The sequence below is a fragment of the Mustela nigripes genome, chromosome 12, assembly GCF_022355385.1.
Source record: "Mustela nigripes isolate SB6536 chromosome 12, MUSNIG.SB6536, whole genome shotgun sequence".
Taxonomy (NCBI): Eukaryota; Metazoa; Chordata; class Mammalia; order Carnivora; family Mustelidae; genus Mustela; species Mustela nigripes.
Genome location: NC_081568.1, coordinates 4,617,190 through 4,640,029, shown reverse-complemented (window position 1 = coordinate 4,640,029; position 22,840 = coordinate 4,617,190). Strand labels below are relative to the sequence as shown.

Here is a 22,840-nt window from a genome sequence, read left to right as displayed (position 1 = left end):
CGATTAGACATGTATGTTTTCTTCAACCCAACTTGCTTGAATTTTTCACTTCTGAATGGCTGCAGTATCTTCAGCACATTCTTTTGATGACTTATTCATTTATACATCCAGTAACTGTAAGTCAAACATCTTTGCACTTTGTTTTGGTGCTGTGGTGATAAAGCATGGATCATGCATGACTCTGCCATCTCCAAGGAGTCAAACGCATGATTATCTTCGTAAGATTGGCGTTTGCGAATTATGTGATCACCTTACAAAAACCAAACAAAACAGCTGAATCAGCAAAAGAGTATGATAAGCCTTAGCAATGTTGGTGGTTACCTGATTAAGTTAAAAAATGAACAGTGTTTCTCCACTCTAGAAATAATCAACCAGGGAATAAAATAAAGATACTATCTTCCATAATAACAAAAACTTGAAGGTGTGTAGGAACCATCTGAAACTATATGAAATTTCAATGATAATTACTTAAAACTCCAGCCAGGGATCTAGAAATTGATGGGATAAATGGGAAACAATCCATGCTCTGGGATGGCACACCAGTGGTACAAGACGATGTCTCCTCCTAAATTAAGCCATAAATCCACTCACGTCTGGAGCTGATTTTTATTTATTTATTTATTTATTTATTTATTTTGCATGTCAAAAACAACCTTTATTACTTGTCTTTTAAAGGCTCTTATGGTTTCTATGCTTTCTTGCCAGATGCCTTTGGAGCAGGCGCTTTCTGGGCTGGAGCTTTCTGACCTTTCTGAGCCTTTGGAGGTGCTGCCTTCTGGCCTGCAGCTTTTGGGGCAGGAACCTTCTGGGCTGGAGCCTTCTTGCCCGCAGCAGCCATCTTTTTGGCTGGAACCTTCGCAGCAGCTGCTGCAGCTGCACCCTTAGTAGCCAGTGCTTTTTTAGGAGAAGCTTTCAGGAGAGCTGCTTTCTGTAGCTTCCGAACTTCAAGCTTGATTATTCTGTTCCTCATTTTCTTTGCCTTCATGACTTTAGAACGATCAAAATCAGTCATCTTAGCTTTCCTTTCTCTGGCTTCAATCTTCTTGGCCCATCTCGTGGCTGCCCATTTTGTATTGATATCTGCCTTCTCCCAGGCTTGTCGGACATACTTCTGGCGGGCACTGTGAGGGAATTGGAGGATGAAGTCAGTGAGCTGCATGCACTTGAAAGGCATAGCCTGTCTCCTCACCTGAGTGCAAGGTCCGTCAACCAAAGCCCTGTTCTGGTCAATAACATCTACAATTGCGACATGAGGCCCAAAGGAGACGTAGGCCACCCGGCCAACCTCTACGAAACGCCTGAACACCATGTTGGCAGCGTTGGGCGAGCAGGAAGAAGGCCTGGAGCTGATTATTTTAAGGGACTTGATAAACTTACCACAAATTTTGTCAGTGATCTCTGAGGACTTTGAAGAAGAAGAGAAAGAGGAGGACTTGTCCCACTAGGTATCAGGGCATTCTGGAAACATGAAGTAATGGGAAAAAAATATGGTATATTTGAAGGAAAACAGAGCCAATGGAGTCAAAAAAGCCCAGAAAGGGACCCCATACACGTAGAGATATAATATACAGCCAACTATTACCTCCTAGAGATAATAGAAGAGAATGTGAATGGATACTTTGTAGCACAGAGGTGGAGAAGGACTTGTTGGATAACATCCCTAGATACTATAAGACAATAATCAGCTGATGAATTTAATGGTACCACGATGAAGTTCTGTTCAGTGCTCATTGGGAGAAGGTCTATATAATGTCTAAAATAAGTTACACAAGGAAACATTGAAATTAACAGAATAAATCAAGAATCCCAGTAGAAAAATTAGCTAAGTGTACAAAGAGGTAATTTACAGAAGAACAAACTTCAAAGACTTATAAAAACAGAGTTGTTTAAGCTCACTCATAATTAAAGAATTGCAAATTGAGAAAAAGGCTCTCACTTTGCACCCATTAAAATGATCACTTGACGGGCAGCAGGCTTGCAAACATTTGAAAGCTGGACGATGCCCTTCGTGCCCGCAGCTAGAGCCCTTGTTCCCTGGGGTGGGGGAGCGCAGACTGGTGTGGTCTTTCTTTAGCATGACTCATCAGAATCCAGAAAACGTAAGTGTATGCACGCCGGTGGCCACCAGTTCTCCCACGGATGGATCCAAGACAAACTCCCACCAGGATTCCTGGGGCAAGTTGTGTGAAGATGTTCATCACGGACTTCTTTAGGCAGTGGGAAGGAAGGTGGCGGCCTCTGGGGGTCCTCTCCAGGGGAGGGAGTGACAGGACGTGGGGCAGACCCCGGGAAGGTCAGTAGGCGACAGATCTCAGAGAATTCTGCAGCTGCGATTTAGGTCTATAATCATACATAATCTTACGGAAGATTATCCTGGAGGATCCGAGTGGCCCCGAGTCCATCAGCTGAAGAAATTCTGCTCGTGGACAGTAGCCTCAGCTGGCCCGCGAGGTCCAGCCTGTGCTTCCTGGAGCCTGCTCTGCGGACTTCAGCCTTGCCCAGCCCAGCCCAGCCCCCAGGACTGGTGGGCCACTTCCCTGCAATAACCCTCTTCATAGATCTGTACGCCCCCATCCCGCCATTCTGTTTCTCTGGTGCAATCCCAGGGAAATTGCGTGAAATTGCGTGACGGAGCCACGCAAGCTCCGTCAGGCTCCAGGGGCAGCTGGAGGCCCCAGGATGTTTGTATACAAGGCAACAGGTCTTAAAAACATCGGGCTGGATGGAAAAAGCAAGAAACATCCTGAGACCTACAGCCAACCTCACTCACATAAATCACGCAAGAAGGCAGGCACCCTAAATGTTCAGCATGTTTTATAGGAGTCTACAAAGAGAAGGCTATGTAGCACTCACAGTGTGCGTGTGTGTGTGTGTGTGTGTGTGAGAGAGAGAAGAGTAGCCTCGGGGAGGAGGACAGTCAGGGGTGAATGGACTCATAAAGCAGGGCAGGTGCTTCCATGGACCAGGGCTAGAGAGGGCGAGGGAGGATCCAGGCAAGGGGCTTGGTGTGGGGTCGGGAGAGGCTGCAGGGAGTGACGGGAGGAAGAGCTCGTGTGAGAACCTGTGCAGGGCACAGGCAGGGGGAGCAGAGGCAGTGCAGTTGGGCGAAGGCTCAGTGCTGTCCCATCCAGTGGGACATGGTGGAGAGAGAGGCGGGTGGGGGGAGAGACCGTTCTGCCCGCTCTTTTCCGCTCTGCCCGGGTGGGCACCCTGTGTCTCCCGTGAGCTGCCCCGTGTAGCGTGTGCCTTCTGCTCGGTGGAGACACACGCCAGCCTCCTGCAGCTCTAATCTCATTTTCTTTCTCTCTCTCTCCTTTTAAATACAGCAGGATCTTCAAGTGTGAGCCGACTGCTTCATTTTGGGGCTCAGCTGGAGAAAAGTACTTTGGTGTGGTCACAATGGCTGGTTGCTCCCCTCCATCTAGTTTCCCCTTCTACAGTAACAAACCCTGGTTTGGTTTAGGGCATCAGTGAGAGAGACGCATTTTTAAACTTCCGTCGCAGTCAGGTTCTGGACAACAGAGGTGGTGTGTCCAGTGTCTAGGAACTATTTTTGAAAAGACGGAGAACATGCACTTCTTTCCTGTTATCTGGGATGTGAATGTGATGCCTGGAGCTGAAGCAGCTATTTTGGACTATGAGGCACTCAGGATGGGGATGGAGCCTGGGCCCTAACTCCACGGGGTCATGATGCCAGTCACCCGAATAAGCCTCTGGTGGGAACCCCAGGCTTTTAATGCCAGAGACTAAGTGAGAATTTCTGCCAGAGGCGAAATCTCTAAGTTGATTTTATGTGAGAGAAGGAACACTCATGTTTAGTCTCGTTGTTGGGAGGTTCTCTGTTGTATGTAGCTGGACCAAATCCCAGCACCCTTGCGGAAGGGAGGTTAGGGTTAATGGTGATACATCCTGGTAGCACATGACACAGGTCTTGATGATTAGTTGGTACGGAAGGTGTGAGGAGAAGAGAGGCTGAGATATGGTGCCCACGTTTTGGGCTTGATAGCCGTGAAGCTGGCAGGAGGAGCATGTTAGGGAAGCCCAGCTGACCCTGGGCAGAGGTCCCTCAGCTGCCAGAACTGGGGCTTCGATATTGAGGGACAGGCCTGGGTAGAGATCGCACCCACGGGTAGGGGAGCCATGACTAGTGAAGTGACCCAGAGGGTGCAGACCATCAGCAGGCAGCATCGCAGCCAGCAGCCAGGAGCGGGGAGAGGAGGCAGCGGCAGAGAGTTAGGCAGGAAGGGGGGCGGGGTGGGGAGCTGGGATGCTGCGGGGGAGGGACGAGAACCAGCCACCAGGCGGCCACCTGGCATGCAGCTGGTCGTCAGGAAACCAATGGTTATTTATTTTTTCTGGCAAAACCCCAGAGCCTGAGGGAGCTGTAGAGAGAAGAGGTGGGTAGCGGGAAAGGCTCCGAGGTGCCTTCAGGAGTGGAATAGAAGGTCCTGGGTGCCGCTGAGCAGGGACGGCGGTGTAGTCCGAAGGGGCCCAGGGAGAGGGTGCCTGGAAGGGGCCAAGTTTGGGCAGAGGATGCCATGGGGATGGGGAGCAGGTCTGGGAAGGAAAGAGGGAGGGAGGATGGGTGGAGGTGTTTGGGGTGCGCCTGGGGTCAGAGTTCCCGAGCTGAGTGGATGCGGTGAGGATACAGGAGCTCAGGGCTGTACCCAACCCCGAGGCGTGAGGTCTCTGGGGACATCTTCCTCAGGGGGCAGCAGGGTGTCTGTGTGGAGAGAAAAGAAAGGACCTTGCAGAGCAGGGGCATTTGCAGGGATGGGGCACCTTTCCTGGGACTAGAAGCTGGGCGTGCTCCTTCGCGGGGCTCCCGTCTGTGACCCTGAAGCCCAGGCCTCCTCCGGGCCCCGGCGCCCAAACCCGTGTGCCAGCAGTGGCGGATCACACACCGAAAAGCCGGTGCACGCTCACTTTCACAGACCTTACTTAGGAGCATGGGGACATCACAGGAGAGACAAGGGGCACAGCTCCGGTTAGGGTGTGGCTGGGACCAGAGCCCGCCCGCCCTGCCCCGCAGCTCATCAGAGCCCCCCCAACGCTGTGTGATTGGAAGGGGTTGCACCCCGGCCCCCCCCGCCCCCACTTGATGACTTGCAGTTTGGAAGATGCTGGCTCCATAGGCTTTTCCAGAAACCACTGCAGAATAAAGAGTGACAAATAAAAGTGCATATTCTGTTCTCTCTTCTGTGTCCCAAACTGGGCTACTGTTCCCTTTGGTCTCCTGCCTCGGTTTCTCAGCTCTTCCCTTGCCTGGAGCCCCAGTGTTGTCTTCACCCGCCCGGCTGATGTAGACCTTCTGTCTGGGTCTCAGCGTGGCCTCGGCACCTCCCTGGCCGGTCCTGCAGACAGATGGGCTTTCCGGCAGGGCCTGTGCTCCCACGGGCACCGCATGCCGGTGCCAGACCAGCCCAGGTCCCCCCAGTTGCTGAATCTGTGCGGGGCCTGCATCTTTTCCTGCAGGACTGCTGAGCCCTCTGCACGCGCACCGCTGCGGCCCAGACCCGCGTGGGACCCGGCAGCCAAGCTCCTCATTCACGAGAGCAGTGCTGACCTGCTGCTCCCGGGCCGCGCGCCTCTCACTCAGCGTACGACCTCGCGCTGTGATGCACTGTGTTCCGTGTCAGTCTGGCTGGGCCACCGTGTCCAGAGAGGGGCTCAAAGATGATGCTGAGTGAGTCTGTGAGGGTAATTTAGGGATGAGATTAACACCTACATTCATTGAGCAAAGCAGATTTCTTAAAATGAATCTCTTTCTCTCTCTGTACATATCCTATTGGTTCTGTGTCTCTAGAGAGCCCGGACTCATACCAGTGGTTTCTGGTATGTTAACCAAGCTGTGCAGCCATCACCTACCTTGGAACATTTTCTTGACCCCGAATGAAGTGCCACACTTTTAATTATCCATCTCTCCAGATTCCCTCCCTTCCCTAGACCCTGGCGACCACTGGCGACCACTGATCTACTTGCGTTCTCTATTGATTTGCTATTCCGGACCCCTGATATGAGTGGAATTGCCTGATCTGGGGACTTGTGACTGGCTTCCTTCACTGAGCCCATGTTCAAGGTGCACCCAGGTTCTAGTGGGCATCAGTACCTCATCGCCTCTTATTGATGAGTAATATTGCATGGAACGGGCAGACCACATTTCTTGTGCATTCGTCACTTGGTGGATGTGTGGGTCGCTTCCACCGGCTAGCTGTTATGGATGGTGCTGGGAAGCTTCTGCATGGACGCATGTCTTCATTCTCCTCAGATGCATCCCCAGTAGTGGAAATGCTGGGTCACGGGGTAACTTTATTTTCACTTTTTGAGGAACTTCTAGGCTGTTTTCCCAGTTGGTTGCACCATTTTACGTTCTCACTGGCAGTGTGAGACCAGACTCTTGATCCCAAAAGTGTGGGGATGCTCTTGGGTTTGAGTGTCATTAAATGTCACTCAGGGATGGGGAGGAACCTGGGGCCCTGAGCGAGTGTGTGTGCGCACGCACATCCATTCTCTGGGGACCCTGCAGGTAAACGGATCCGGCCCTTGAGGGCGGAGCCTGTGTGACTCCAGGTGAGGGATCTTGGGGAGCCGCTGGGCTATCTGGGAAGCCTGGGCTGGAAGTCTTCACTGGTGCCGGTTGTGGACCCAGACTGCAGGCGCTTGGGATCCCCGCCCCTGTCCGGCTCCTCATCGCCTTGAGAAGCCATCTTGGTGCTGACCAGGGGGGACTTGGACTCTGCTCACACCTTCATCTGTGAAGCTGAACCTGCCCCACGGTGATGCCGGAGCTCCCCATGGTCAAGGAGAGAACCCCAAAGTGGTGACGCTACGCAGCCTGCAGACAAGAGGCTCTCGGTCAGGAGCCCGGCTGGGCGCTTTGACCAGGCAGAAAGGGTCTGGCACATAATTGAGTTTAATCACCTTCTTAGAACTCTAACACCAGACAGCGCAGAGATGCTCAGGGCCAGGAGTGGAGGCGGGGCTGCTTTTCTGTCTCAAAGCCACAGCGTTTCTCACGCTCCGCCCCACGGCAGCACCTGTCCGGCCAGCTTATCGCTCTGAGAACCAGCTCCTTCCCACTCAGGGTTGTGTCTCCACTGTTTGCCTGGAGAATTGAAACCAGACAGCGTAACCCAAGACCAGAGACCAGAGGGTCTCGTGAACCCCTGTCGGTTGGGGGTACAAATAAATGATCCTGAATCTTCGTGGCTTCAAGCAACACCTGCTTATTCCCTGACTGTCTCCGGGGCCCGGAACCCGGCCTTGCTTTGCTGGGTCCTTGTTGCCATCCAGGTGTGGACAAGCCTTCATCACATTGAGCTTCGCAGAAAGATTGGCCTCCAGCCCTCGCGGGGGTTGTTGGGGGATCCCGTTCCGTGCGGGCTGCCACGAGAGTCTGTGCTCATGGAGTTCGCTGTATCAGAGTCAGAGAGAGGTCCAGCAAGACAGAGTTGCAAGCTTTTGTAATCCAGTCACAGAAGCTGACTGCCCTCGTGGCCTTGTTCCCCTGGCTTGAGGCCGTCCCTCCAGGGAAGGGGATGACACTTGGCCATGGACGCCCGGAAGCACGTGTCCTCGAGCCGTCCTAGAGGCCACTGCGCTAGGGCTTAGAGCAACGCCATTCAATGGAAATCTGCTGCGGCCTGCCTAGGGGTAATTTTAATTCTTTTTGTAACCACATTGAAATACTAAGAATAAGCTGGTAAAAATAACTTTAATAACGTATTTTATTTAATCAAATGCATCTAAAATATAATTTCAACTGTTGATCAATAAAATTATTACAGAAATATTTCTCATTCCTCTCTTCTTTCCAGACTCACTCTTCAACATCTAGTGTGTGTCATAGACTTTTCAGCCATGTCTCGACTGGGACGGGCCACGTGTGACTAACGGCTACCACACTGGACAGTGCAGCCTAGACCAAGCTTCCAGGTGTTAAGGGGGTCAGTGGTGGACTGAGGCAGACCCCGGAGGTTCCCTCCTCAGAGCCCGCCTTGGAGGGACCCCTCCCTGGAGAGGTCCTGCGTGGGGCAGTCTTCGGGCCCGGCAGCCTGACCAGCCACCGTCTCACCGGCAGCTGTCCCTGCGTCACTGCCGGTGCCCGCAGACGCCTCTCGCCACCTTTACGAGAAGGAGACTTAGGACTTGGGAGCACAAGATGCAAAAGAACAGTTTCTGGTTGTTAAAGGAAACCCGTCCTCCTCTGGGAGCTCTCTGGGACTTCAGGCGTTTTGAAATCTCAAGAATGGATGACGAATCGTTGGAACAGGACTTCTGGGAGAAGGAAATCTCACACTCCAGATGTGTTTTGTTTGTTTGTTTTAATGACATACAATCATATCTTTCCCTTTTTCCAGTTTTCTATTTTAGGATGTGACTGTATGCCATGAACTGGGCAGATGGTGATGTTTGAAAATTAGATACCCAATTCTCTCTTTGTCTGTTGCAGTCCAAGTGAATGGTCCAGTGGACCTCCCCTGCCCCCCATCTACTGGAGCGACCCAGCCCACAGCCGCGGCCACTCTCACCCCCTCCTGCTGGCTGTCCCCAGCTTGGCGCTTGTGCCCTCCCTGAACAGAGATGCCAGGCTGGCGACAGAACCAGGCAGCATTGTTCCAGAATGTTTCTTTTCTTAAAACCCTCCATTACAATGATGCAACGCAGGGATTTTCATTCACCACTTAATACCATGTCTCAGTGGCAATTACAGAACAATGAAGACAGATCAAAACCTGTCAGGAGACACACATTCTAGTGGGGGAAAAAAGCCTTTTCAATATTTCAAAAGAAAGACAAACAAGACTGGAACCAACATACACCCACGCGAGGGCCATCTGTGTCCTCTGCTGAGCTGGACTGGGGGAGCGTGTGTGGTCGAGTCCCGAGCTGGCGATGCTCCCTGTGTGCCCATGAAAGCCAGGACACGGGACAGGGGAGGGTTCCACGTGGTGACCCAATGCCAGGAGCCTGATGGGGTCCGAGGCTCGTTACCATCTGTGGTCTCTGGTCAAGGTTGTGGGGTGTCTGGTCAGCGTGTTCCAGGAAACAGAGCCAGCAGGATACAGACGTGGACTGGATGGTGCGGTCCCGCGTGTGCATCCCACAGGGCGACTAGCCAGAGTCGTGCAGGTTTTCCCTGGTGCAGTCTTGAGGCCAAATTGCTTCTCCTTTGGGAAACCTCAGTGTTTGCTCTTGACGCCTTCAACTGGTTGGATGAGGCCCACCCACCTTATGGAGGGCCGTCTGCTTTACTCAGTCAGCCGACTGAAACTGTTATCACAGCTAGAAATACCTTCAGAGCAACACCTAGCTTGGTGTTTGGCCGAACAGCTGGGCGCCGTGGGCAAGCGGACACATGAAGCTAGCCAGCGCAGTGGACAGCCTGCGTCTCTGGACCACGGCCTGGTAGGGAAGGTTTCTGATTTCCTGTCCTCTGCTGGAAGCCTTGGGCGAGTTTCTTTGCACAGCCGCACCTCCCTTTCCCATCGCCGGATGGGGTAACAACCACTCCCTCCCCGGGGGTTGAACAAGGCTGGTGAGGTGAGGCAGGACTCCACTCGCCCGTGGCTGCTGCTGGGTGGCGCGAGTCACCCAACATGGCCAACAGCAGAAGCTGTCTGCGAGGATCCTCCCGCCCTGGATTTGGGGAACACCGAGGCTGAGGGTGCTCAGAGGAGTAGGCCTCAGAGACGGATTTGGGGTCCCTGAAGAGAAGGCTGAGGGGCAGAGAGAAGAAACGGGTCTGACCCGTCTGTGGCTTCCCGGGGGAGCCCTGAGTCATCGAGACTCATGCCAGCCAAGCCCCCACATGGAGGCGGGAGAGTCCTGCCCACCCTGTTACCTCAGGGTCCCTGGCTGAGGCCCTGCCCCGGCTCAGTCCTGCCAGACAAGCCCAACAGGAACAGGGCTGCCACCCGTGGGGGGAAGCTGGTGAACACGGGAAGGCAGGTGGCCTGCTCACCTTCCTTCCAAGGCCACACCGACGGCCTGCACGGCGGGGAGAACTCTGGTTCTCGTTCGGGGTGTCTGTCTCTGAGTCCCACACTCCCTTGGCATGCTCCGTCTCTCTCCCCACAGCCTCGGGTCCCTCTTCTGCTGAAGGTGAGGCTGTACGTGCTGTCTTCCCCCTGTTGTGGTGTGGCGGCCGACGGGCGGGCTGGGCCTGGGTCCCGGAGGTGGAAGAGACGTGGGGACTGCCTCACCCGCCCCACCTTCTCGTTCCGAGACCTCTTCAGCGTGCCTCCCTCCCTCCTGGTTGTCTTGCCATCTCTACTCCCCGAGATGAGGAGCTTCCCGCCTCCTGAGGGTGGCTGCTTCCCGGGCAGCTGCTCCCTCTGTTGCAAGTCCTTGCTCACACGTGGGGGTCGTGATGGCTCTCGGATGAGACGCAGGCACGGAGGGCCGGCTGTCTTTCTGGGGGCCATTCCTCTCTCTTCTACTGAAGACATTTGGCTCCTACAAGGAGGAGGTCTCTGGCCCACCGTTCTGCTGCCATGGCGCGAGGGGCAGGAGGCCCCAGGGCCGAGGTACGGGCCCGGTGAGGACGTGCTATTACTCCAATACCCGGAGAACCTGGATGAGCCTCCTCTGTCCAGCACAGCACGTGGCAGAGCGCAGAGATCCACCGCGCGTGGCTGTCCCGGAGACAAGGGCATGGAACCAGCCTGTGTGGGAGGGTCTGCACGGGCTCCTCAGGGGAAAAGCCACCCACGTGTCCATGCTGGATGAGCAGGTGGACACGGCGTGCTTGTCGGTACAGTGGCGTTTTCTCAGCCTTCGGGTTCGGACACCCGCCACCACGTGGAGGGTCGCGTGGGCACGACGCTGAGTGAAGCCGGCCAGTCACAGGAGGACAGGTCCTGTGTGATTCCGACCCCGTGAGGTCCCCAGATGGGTCAGCATCAGCGGTGGAAGGCAGACGGGGTGCACCAGGGGCTGAGGAGGGAGAACGGGAAACTGGGGCTCCGTGGGGACAGGCTCGAGGTGCAGAGAGAGGGAGCAGTTCTGGAGACGGGTGGTGGAGGGGGGGGGGTTGCTTTATGCCGCTGAACTGGGCCCTGAAAATGGCTAACACGTAAACTTACGGTCAATGTATTTTGCTCCAATCAAATTAAAATTAAATAAAAGGGAAAAAATCAGAAGTTAAAGAATAAAACAGAAAAGGAAACCCCGCCAGAAGGTCACTTCCAAAGCAGGGAGGAAATGCTCTCCTGGGTCCTGTGGCAGGGGGTGAGGGCCCCCCCAGCCTTATGGGCAGGACAGCTGGGAAGCAGGGGCTCCAGGGCTCCAGAACGCAGATGTGGGTGTGCCCATTCTGCGGCCCGAATGAGGGGCAGGACATCTGGCCCAGGACAGGCTGGGGGGCATGCGTTGCCCTGGGAGCCGCCCTGTCAGCCCCACTCAGGGCTTCTTCATGGGGCCGTGACCCGATGGGATGCTGGAGGGCCGTGCTCTTCTGGGCTTTATCATTTCCCTCTGCACCAGATGTTCTCAAGAGCCCCCCCAACCCCAAATCCTTGGCCTCAGTCTGTGTATGGACCGAATTGTTGAAGCCCTAACTCCCAGGGTGAGTCAGGGGAGATGGGGCCCCGTGGGGGTCGTTCGGGATAACGTGGGCTCAGAGGCTGGGCCCCTAATCCTGGGGGATGGGCGTCATCCCCGGAAGAGGAATCAACCATGGGCACCGGTGCAGAGGACAGTCCGTGCGAGAAGCAGGAGAGGACCATCCCCTGTGGGCTGCGGAGAGCGGCTTTGGCAGAAACCAAGTTGGAGCTTGGTCTCAGGCGTCCAGCCTCCAGATGACGAGAACCTGAAAGTGTGTTGTTTACGCCGCCTGGTCTGGGGTGATCTGTTGTGTTGGCCCGAGATGTCTTCCTGAGACAGCCGCCCTCTGGTGTCTTCAGCTGGAAGCTCGCTCCCCGTCCCGGGCTGGGCTGGGGTGAAGCCCTCAGACACCCGCGTGGGTTCCAGTCAATCACGTCGTGTTAACTTCTCAGCTGGGACCGGGCCGGTGTCACTGCTGCCTGTGCCGGGACCCCATGCACCCCAGCCCTGCTCCCATCTCCTCTCTCAGCCCTGCCCCTAGGACTTGGCTCCCTCTCGGAACACATGCCAGGGTCTCCTGGTGCGTCTGTGGTATAACCTGGGCTCCCTGTCTGAGCCCCCGGTCCCGTGTGGAGTCCACATTCTCTTGAAATAAGATGCAAAGGTTCTAGCATGTGAGACCCTCAGAGCTTGGACACCACCCTGCCCTTCTCCATCCCTATGCTCTGAGGGCTGGTGACCCCCACCTCCTCCCACGATCTGTTTCCTGCCTGTTGGTGACGAAGCCTTTGGGCCTACGACCCCAGTGTAGCAGGTCCTGGGATTCCTCGTGGCGGTGGCATCGCCTCCACCACTGGTGATCTCAGCCGCCATTGCCAAGTGACCTCCGGTGGCTCTGTCCCCTCCCACAGGAGCCTGCACTCTCTCCTCCCTGCAACAGCTGCTCCCACATGCCTCTCAGTGTGTGCATCACACAACTTGCTCTCCCGCACCTTTAGTAGAGGGGAGTCCTTCGGGGGCCCGGGCTGTGGGGGAGGGGTTCATCCAGGTCTTGCGTCCTGTCCCCACGGATCCAGACAGACCCCCCTGGGGACAGGAATTGCCCAGGGTTCTGGCCCGGGGCCTCCTGACGTCTCTGGATTTGGAGTCTAGCTTTATTGGTTTCTTCTGAAATTTTCCTTCCTGTCCTGTAAGTGCAACCGCACATCGGGAAAACACGCACGACCCAGACTCATGAGGTGTGCGGGTGCGGGGCAGGTTTCAGAACGCACCTGCAGGGGCATCTGTGGGGAGAAACATCTTGACTGGATAGGGCACTGTGGGGCACCCTTGGGGACACTCTGGGTTGACATCAGCCGGGTCCTCAGCACGCCCGGCAGTTGTCCCCTGCTCAGATGCCCCGGATGCTGCTGCCGGCTCCGCCTGCCTGAACCCGGACGCCGGGACCTCAGGAGCCGGGGAGGGGCTCGGGAAAGATGCCCCCGAGCCCAGGGCACCGTGTCAGCCTCACTCTACCTCTAGGCACGTCGCTCAACAAGGGAAGGAGGTTGTGCTGCGTTGACTTGTGGAAGAACCATGGGGGCCTTTGGGAAATCATCAGAAACGGTCACAGGCTGGCCGAGATTCCAGAACTGGGCTCTGGAGTTACAGGACGCTGGTGCCATGTGGAAAGTGAGTCTGTATTTGCTCACTTGTGATGTTCCCTGATGGCCTCACCCAGTGCTCTCGATTCTGGAAAGTTCCTAGCGATGACTCTGAGCTGACACGTAGAGTCTTCAGGAAAACTTCACTCTGTTACCCTCCCTGCGAAACGGGTCCCATTGAGACGTCTGCAGGACAGAGGGACATGCTGGTCATGGGGTGTGGAGGCCCTGGGGGGAGGGGAGACACACTGGTCATGGTGTATGGAGACCTGGGGGAAGGGGCACACATTGGTCATGGGGTGTGGAGGCACGGTGGAGGGGAGGCGCGCTGATCATGGTGTTTGGAGGCCCTGGGCAAAGGCGGGAGACATGCTGGTCACGGGGTATGGAGGCCTGAGGGAGTACACACTGGTCATGGGATGTGGAGGCCCGGCGGGGCGGCGGGGCAGGTTGGTCATGGAGTGTGGACGGCCAGGGTCAGGCTGCCTGAGCTCAGGCACTGGGGGGTCATCACGTTATTCCTGAGCAAGAAGAAACTCAGCTTCAGGCTCCTAACTCAGCACGGCTCTACTCCTGAACGCGGCAGAGGATTTGGGGTCCTGCCTTCTCCCACTTCCGGGGCTGGGCCTCAGGGTCCTGTACCGTGGGGAGCACCAAGGTGACCAGAAAGCAGGGCTTGTGCTGACTTTGGCTCGCTCTGCCGGGCATTCTGCTCCGAGTTTCATGGGTCACCTGCTGCCCCTGAGTTCTCCCAACCACCTCCTGTGGGCACGTTTGTTGGCCGCACAGTATTTAAAGGTAGGTTGGGGACTTGCTGCCAGGCTCAAGGCACAGGGAGCAGGGTGCAGAGGGGCAGCCTGGGTCCAGGGCCAGGAGTGGGCACAGGGAGATGCTGCCTCCAGCCCGTGGTGTAGGTGCCCTTGGACCGAGCCCTGGGGACTTCTCACAGGGAGGGGAGCCCCCCTCATGCTGTGCTAGGGAGTCAGGGCTCTGGGGTCACAAAGGCAGTGAGGCGGGAGTAGGGCACGGAGGGAGAGCCGGCTGTCCGGTCCCTGCAGGGCCTGTGCTCGGCCGCCTCCCAAGAGTCTTCCTTCTGCCCATCACCCGGGGTGCACTGGGGGCAGTGAAATAAACTGTCAGAGAAAATATGGGACACCCAGTTAAATTCAAATTTCAGATTAATAAAATTGTTTAGTATCAGTATTTCCCACACAATACTTACCCTGGAAAGTTCTCCATCGTTGTCTGAAGTTGAACTTTTAATTGAGCCTCCTGTGGTGGTGGGGGTGTTGTTATTTTCTGTTGGATCTGGCAACCCTCCTGGGGTGGGAAGTGTGTCCCGACAGGCGGGGACACGGCTCCATAACCCAGGAATCCTCGTCCCTTCGTGGCTTCTACAGGGCCAGCTCGGCCGCCGCGTCCGAACCCACGGGGAGTTCACTTCCTTACCCTCTCCATTCTGCTCACAGGCACGTACGGAGCACCTGCTGTGTTGGAACGTCAGAGCCCCCAGTCCCTGCCAGGGTGGATGCTGTCACCTGTCAGGTGCAGTGATGGGCAGGGTGCCGGAGGAGCGGGGGCAGGAGGGCTCACCGACCCCCACCCCCGTGTGGGGCTCAGGCAGGGCCGCTGGGGCCGGACGAGGAATCACTCTCCTGCTGGACTCTTTCTTTTGTTCCCGCGTCCCTCGACCCCCTACCGGCCTGGGGTACATCGGGGGTCTCTCAGCCTCGCTCCCCCTGTTTGCGTGATTCGACAACGGCACTGTAAAGATGCTGAATTTCTTCCCGACCCTCCTGGCCCACGCAGACGCCCTCCGGAGTCCTGTGTGCCGTGTCCTGTCCCGCCGCCTCCTTCTCGAGTTGCTCTGGCAGCGTCTATTCTTTTTCTTTTTCTTTTTTCCTTTTAGTAAAAAAAAAACTACAGGAAATATATGGCTTTTCCCCCTTGCTGAAATGGAAAAAGGAAAAAAGAAAAGAGAGCCCACATGGAGAACTGGAGGAAGCGCCCGCGCCCCCCCCCCATCCCGTCTGAGTTCTGTAGCCTGCGGGCCCAGGCGTCCGGGCGCCCCACCGGGGCTCGCGGTCACCCACCCCCCGCGCCCGCATGAACTGTAGGTCCCAGCCAGCCTCCCCCAGCGGGACAGGAAGCTTCTGTTGGTGCTTCTCTTGCTCTGTCCAGCGTTCAGAATCCTGGGGAAGAAAAAGAAGCCATTGAAAGAAAGAAAATGCAGTTCTCCATGTGAGAGGCGGTCGGTAATTACAGGGTGAGCGCGGGCGGGTATTTCCGGACAGGTCCTGCTTACGTGGCTGGTTTGTGTCCTGCCTGTGGTTGAGAAACGGCAATCTTGTGTGTCAGGCTTGGAATCGAAGCAGACCCGGGGGGCCATGTGGCCGTCACGCCAAGAGTACCCCTCCCCCCAGGCTTGCGTGGCCGTGGTCGCTGGGACTGTGGGCTCCAGGGGAACCCGTCACAACCAGATTCAACTCGGGAAGCCCTGCTGCTCCCTCCCGATCTCAGGGACAGAATCTGATCTGACCACAGTTTGATGATTTCACGCGTACTCAGGGCTTCATTTAGAGCCCCCGGGTCAGCCTGGGGAAGACAAGAGATGAACGTCCCCTAGACCCACCCCTGCATTCCCACACGCCCTCCGAAGCTCCAGCCGCAGAAGGAAAAATGCCGGGCTCTCCTTCCCTGGTCCCGATTCCTGACCTCCCTCTAGTTGGAGTGGTTCTCTCTTCCTAGCCAACCCTTCCCCGGGCCTCCCAGCCGGGATGGCACCACCAGGTTCCCAGGTCTGTGCACGGGGCTGGGCCCCTGCAGCAGGTGAAAATCAGTGATGGCTGTGAGAGCATCGGACGTGGGGCTCTGCCGTGTGGGGGGCACACGCCGTGTGGGGGGCACACGCCGTGTGGACTCATCCTGGGGGAGGTGCAGACTTTCTGCTGGTGGAGAGAGGGGAGTGAGCAGTGAGGGTGACCAGCCGCACAGGAGGGGAAAGGCTAGGGGAGGCTTTCTCTCTTGGCTGCGGGCAGTACCGCCGTTTGGGGTCCCGGAGCACTTAGGCCCAGGCAGTGTGGTGGAGGGGCTGCAGGGGGCTTGAGGGGGCGTCTCGGCAGGTTTGTTTCTCGGGGGGGCAGCAATGTTTCCTAGCAGTTGTTGGGGATGAATTTATAGGGCTGGCACTTTTTCTTCCAGGAGGAGATTGACTTTTTATAGCAAAATTAATGTCTTGTTTCTCTTTCCCCTGATGTCATGTGCCCGAGGTGCTGCCTGTCCAGAGCCAAGTGGGTGGCCGGCCGCCGAGGATCCGAGCCAGGAATACGGGATGGCATCTGTGGGACCACACGGTGGGACCATGGCCCTCAGCTGGTGACTCACGAACTCCTCCCGGCAGGCCTGCCTGACTCAGAGCGATCTGATTTGGTGGAGGGAAATCCAGTTAAAGGGAAGGTGCACTTGGGCGGTTGGTGATTGACCCCTTGAAGGAGTTGATGGGGGGGTTTCCTGGGGAAGTTGAGCCAACCTGGAGCTGCCGTCAGGGCTTACTCAGACTCAGGCTTACTCAGACAGCAGAGCCACGTCGGCCTCTCCTCCTGCCTCTTCCCCACAGTCTCCCTCACAGAAGCTCTGGGCCCACGTGTCCCTCCTGTGGCCGGGCCTTGGGTGAGCACACATGGGGGATGGGACAGCGCACGGCTGGGACTACACCCCAACTCCCAGCAGCACCTGGATGCCGCGAAGACGGACCTGAGCTTGGGTTTCCACTGTGGAGCTGTGATGTCTGGCGGGGGAGGGGTACACAGGCACCATCAACCTCTCTGGAGGAGGAGATTTGGAGCTCACTGAGGAGGGAGGGCCTGCCCTGCCCGTGTCATGACCTTGGACTTCTGGCCTCTAGAGCATGTGGTTTTAACCCTCCCAGTTTGGGGCGGTCAGTGGTGGTGGCCCCAGGAAACAAACACAGTGGCCAAGGCCCCCAAAGAAACCACAACTAGACATCTGGGCAAGGCCCACCCTCCTCTACCAGAACCTTCTCTTTACCACCGAGTTCCACGTCTCCGGTAGGGGTAGAACAGGGAAAAATGTGAGGTTTGCCTGATGTTCTTTTTTTTATTACTTCATGACTTTCAGCAGTTAAGGAAACACACATGTATTTCCTCGAAATCCCCGTGGCTCAGGGAGCCCAGGCCTGGCTCAGCCGGGCCCCTGCCTCGGGGTCTCACGCGTCTGCGATCCAGGTGTCTCCTGGGCTGCACGCCTTTCTGGAGCCTGGGGTCTCCTCCCAAGCTCAGGCAGTTCTCGGCCGAGTGTCGTCCCTGGCACCCATGGACTGAGTCCCCTGCTTCTTGTGGGTGTCAGCTGGGGCCTCTCTCAGCTCCCCAACCCCCTCGAGTCAGCTCCGCTCGGCCCCTTGTCACGACGTGGCGCCTTACTTCTTCACAGTCGGCAGGAGAATCTCTGGTTTCACGCAGGCTGGACTCCGTCTTCCCTCTGGCCATACAGCAGGACATAATCAGAGGTGACGTCCCATTGTCACGCATCTTCTATGAGTCTGTCCCCATCGTGGGAAGGGGATCATACGGGACTGTGGCCCTTCGGCTGTGGCTGACTCAGCGAGGGCATCTTTGTTGCTGGTCGGCTCTCCGTAAGCCTTCAACTTCTTCCAGGTCTCTTCCTCCCAGCACTGTGGACCCACCGTCGCACCCTGGGGACCTCTGCTCTGTACTTAAGAAAGTGCCAGTGTCACTAAAGTCTTGGTACCTACACATTTTGGGGGCTTTAAAGAGAGAAGCTCAAAGGGATAGCTTTTGGTGAGAGAGCATGAGGGAAGCCGCCGATCCATGAAGGAGGGCCGCTCGTCCCAGGCATGGTTCCTTCTGGGGGCTTGGAGGGGGGAGTCCATGGATGCCTTCCTCCTGGCTTCTGGCCTTTCCGTCTGTCCATGGCATTGGCCCATCTTTTCAGTCTGCTGCCCTGTTCGTATCACCTTCTCTGTGTGTCTGTGTCTCAAATCTCCCCGAGTCTGTCTCCTATAAGGACACCTGTCTTTGGATTTGGGGCCCCGCTGGAATCCAGGATGATCTCATCTTGGGATCGTCCCCTTAATTGCATCTGCAAAGACTTTTTTTTTCAAATAAAGTTGACTCCAGAGGTTCTGGGGCTTAGGGCTTGGACATATCTTTTGGGGGACCACAATTCAATCCACTACTATATATTTATATGTATTTTTTCCTTCATGCTCTAAGATAGCCCCTGGTTCTCAGATGCCTCCCACACGTGTGCGTATATAGGTGTATTTTACACGGGGCAGCAGCACTAGAAGCAACAAGGTCCCCATTTCTGGTCCCAGTTTTATAAGCTATTGGGCAAAGACCCTGGACTCCGAATGCAATGTCCTGCGCCTTAAAAAAATCTTCTGAAAAATGAGCTGTCTGGGTTATAAAGAATCTTTTCACTATTAGGAGTCACTAGGATATTCTCACTTCAGAACCTCTGTGTGCGGGGAAGGAAGTGTTTGATCAGAGTCTGAGCAGGGACTCAGCCGCGGGCCAACGGAGCCAGAGTAAATGACAGAGTTCTTTCCAGTGATCTCCGAGATCTTTCCAGTTCATTCGTTAAACAAATCATCGCACGGAGGTTAGGAGTGGGAGACGTAGCTTTTATTGCCGGCACCTTCTCGAGAGAATGCGGCAAGCTCCAAGCCATCATTGACTAAATTCAACTTTTACCCTCCCCCGCTCCCCAAACTGAATGTGGTGGGAAAGTCTGACCCTGGATGCCTGGAAGCCCAGGGCTCTGGGGACAGGACAGAGGACACAGCAGGTGACAATGGGGACCCTTGGGGAGGCGCTCATGGCCGGAGAACAGCGGAGGCAGCACGGGATTGCACGGGGCTGTGTCCGGGTTGGGAAGGCAATACGGAAGACGTTTTGTGGCAAAGCGACACCGGCGGATGTGGAAAGCAGGGTCAGTCGAAAAGAAAGCCCTGAAACAAAGAGCGTTAGATTTCATGAATCCGGTGCACATGTGCGTGTACGTGTGTGTGTGTGCGTGCGCACGTGCGTGCATTCGGTAGAGGGAAGAAGGCAGGAGTCCCGTCGCACGGAGGGTCATCTGCACTGCTTCAAAGGGGCAAACTCCGGAAAGTCTTAGCTACAAATGCCCCCGGAAGGTAGAGACGTAAAAGCTGTCTCACGACGGACTTAATGTCATGTTTTAGTGACATGGGAAACCCACTGACCGTGTTTAAGTAAAATCAGATCAGAATACTCAATTCAGACTTTTTGTGCCTGTTTCCTGGCTCTAAGCTTGGCGAGGGCTGCCTCAAACCTACCTCAGCACGTGGCCTACGGAGAGGACATGAGAAGGTAGTTCTAAAAGGTCTTGGAGAAATTGAAAGCTTTGCGAATGTAGGAACAGGAAAAAAAAAATAGGAATAGTTTGCTATGGGAAAGTTTATTCTTGTTGTCTAGAATTATTTTGTTGGTTTAACCTTCAAAATGATTTATTAGAAAACCTTTCATGGCCCTCCCAAAAATCTTTTAAAAACGCTCTGGGAGGGAGCCTGTGGGGCTCAGTGGGTTAAGCCTCTACCTTTAGCTCAGGTCATGATCTTGGGGTCCTGGGATAGAGCCCCACCTCGGGTTCCCTGCTCAGCGGGGAGTCTGCTTCTCACTCTCCCTCTGCTTGCCTCTGCTCGTGCTGTCTCTCTCAAATAAATAAATAAACAAAAAGATCTTTAAAAAAAATGAGTAAAAATGTTCTGGGATGAATTTAAACCAAAAAAAAAAAAAAAAAAAAAAAAAGTTGTCCTTTCAAATCCTGACACTGCCGCCTAGTAGGCCGGCCGGTCCCTACAAGGCTGTGTGTGATCCCTCCCCGCTGTAGGCTGGGCACTCGGCGGCACCATCCGTCGGATAAAATCCCGTGTTTCCATTATCATGCTGGGTTCATTCTAGTGGGAGCGAACTCTAAGACAGACACTTAAGGGACAAACAAAGCAGAGGTCAAGCCCAGGCACTATGTGCAGCTTTAAAAAAAATTTTTTTTTTAGGTTTTATTCCTTTATTTGAGAGAGAGACAGTGGGTACAGCTGGGTGGAAGGCAGGGAGAGGGAGAGACGCAGACTCGCTGCAGAGCACGCAACAGAGAGCCCAGTGTGGGGCTCGATCCAGGACCCTGAGATCATGACCTGAGCTGAAATCAAGAGTTGGACGCTGAACGGACTGAGCCACCCAGGAGCCCCCATTTTGTGCATTTTGATCAGCCCCTACCTACTGACTCAGAAACCACACCTTAAATTCTTGATGTCAGGGTGCAGGTGCAGGACTATTGGGTCTTAAATTTTGCCTTGAGAAAACTGCGTCCCTGGGCAGAGACTGCCCAAGCCAGTGCCGTCGACTCCCCCACCCAGTTGGAGGGAGTACGTTCCCGGGAGAGTGTGCGGTGAGCCACCTTCCCACCTCCACTGCCCAAGAGAAATTCCCAGCCGAAGCCCTCTCGAGGGGGCTTCCACCACGCCTTCACCCACAGGGATGGAAAGAGCAACTTCAAGTGGATTCCAACACACAGCTCGAGCTGTGGACTTGATCCTGCCGGGCCACTCTCACTGTATCTCTAAAAGAACATACTGGGTTTCTGTTCCAGGCCAGGCAGGGCTTCATGCTTCCCACATACCACCCGTCTTGTCATTGCCACCCTCCACCGCGGAGGCTCACATCCTATTGTAGGTAAGAAAGTGGTGACTGAGAGTCTAAGCGGCTACGTTCCTTGTCCACGTGGGAGGGGAGGCAGAAGGTGGATTCAAGACTGTTTGATCCCTGAGCCGTCACTGCTCAATACTAACACAGTCACATTTTCAGATTTTCAAAGAAGAATGTGCTCTTGACTGGAAAATGATTTCAAATATTGACACAAAGGCTGGGAAGTTTCTCTGATACACAGATTAAAATAAAAACTAGAAGCCAATTTATATACCAGTGTGAAAAATTAGCTGTAATAACCTTTTAAACAGATTGAACTTAGTCTGCGTGACAAGTGTCAGGTTCGAGAATCGCTGCTCTGTAACAGTTTTTCGAAGGAGTCTCTCTATAATCCCGCATTTGCGTAGGTTACAGTATTGTGCTAACCATACGGTTTCAACTTGAATGGAACTCTCTGGAAGCACATTCAACCATCTTTACAACGCAAACGGCAGCGGAAGAAGAGATCTAAATCACAGTGTTGCCTAATTAGGTGTGGTTCCGTTCCATTTCATTGATTTCTATAGAGAATACTTGTGACGTGCTTCAAAGTTCCGAGTTAGCAAACCACAAATAAATCAAAGCACGAAAGATCAGAGGACAGCACATGACAGGAAACCACCCACGGCAGACGGTGTTGGATAAACGCATGTGGAGACCCAGACACATTCCAGCAAATACTGAACGTAGACCATGCAAGGACTTCAACAAACATTCCATGGGAAGACATTTATTGGTTTTGAAGTCTTGCTTTTCTGAATTGTTGTTTTTTCCCCTAAGGACAGTGCCTCCATTTTCTCTGATTCCCGCATCCACCCTCTGCTGAAAGTCAGCATTTCTTTCTACTTCCTCCCCTGTCCTTTTGAGGAGCACAGACCTGGACGACTTTAGCAAGAGTCTACACCAAAGCTTCGGTGCGAGTTGGGAGGACAGTCTGAAAGCTTATAGGACCCCAAAATGTGTAGATCGGCATCCTACCAAGGTCACAATGGAGACAAGGTGCATGGAACAAGGTCGTGTTGGCAGACCAGGTAAAGCCACGCACCGCCAGCTCCAGTTGTTCTGTTGTTGCTCAGTCATTGACATCGCCGAGATCCAGCCATATAAAGTGATTGCATGACTACCTAGCGGACAGCCGCTTGATTCACCTCCTATAGAGGAAAGGAGGAAGCACCGTCTGTCGGAGAAACAGGGTCAGTCTGCCGTGGGAAGCAGTGCCAATGCTTATTTGCTCAACACACACTGCCTCACAGACCCAAGAGGATGACCTTGGAGACTGACCCCTGCCCCAGGCACTCTGCTATTTGTCTAGCCTTGTTACGACCTTGCAATTATACCTCGCTTCCCTTTGTATCTGCACTCTGTTCAAGTACGCTGCCTTGACTATGTCTCTTTGCCAGCATACTTGGTGCGATATACACTGGAGGTTGCAAAAGTCAGAAAGATAAGGTAGAGCCGAACCTAAAGCCAGGAAAGCTGCACATTGTATTAAAGTCTTTGGAGAGAAAGGGCATTGATGACCATCACACGGGCTGAGCTCCAAGCTGTAGCTCCCCAGACCACTTCTCACCAACTTGCTCTTGCTGCGTAATGGATCCCTCTGAGTGGTTCCCAACCAGCTGGGAAGGCTGTGGCTCAAGGAAAAGCCAATGGTGAGCTCAGAGTGAGCGCGAGCCAAGGGGATATTGCCTCATGGTCCTGGGCTGGTTTCCTCCCCTGCAGAGTGTCTGAAGGTAGACTAAGGGACCTCTGAGATTCTGTGGTTCAACCTTCATGTGGTTGGAAAGCAAGTTCTGTCCCCTAGAAATCACATTCCATTAAAATTTTTCATACTATTAGAAGGTTCAGATGAAACACTGAAATATAATCCTAGAGAAGGGGCCAGCCCTCCACGCCAGGTTA

At 54.7% G+C, this 22,840-nt stretch overlaps 1 protein-coding gene across 1 annotated transcript; it reads right to left on the bottom strand.

Moving 5' to 3' along the window:
- Positions 1 to 642: 642 nt before the first annotated feature.
- On the bottom strand, positions 643 to 1,326 carry LOC132027715 (large ribosomal subunit protein eL14-like). Its single transcript, XM_059416457.1, has one exon. The coding sequence runs from the start codon at positions 1,307 to 1,309 to the stop codon at positions 689 to 691; it is 621 nt and encodes a 206-aa protein (XP_059272440.1). The 5' UTR covers positions 1,310 to 1,326; the 3' UTR covers positions 643 to 688.
- Positions 1,327 to 22,840: the final 21,514 nt, after the last annotated feature.

Bases quoted from the DNA above. Each gene is read 5' to 3' on its own strand.
- LOC132027715 (XM_059416457.1), bottom strand. From the start codon at position 1,309: ATGGTGTTCAGGCGTTTCGTAGAGGTTGGCCGGGTGGCCTACGTCTCC.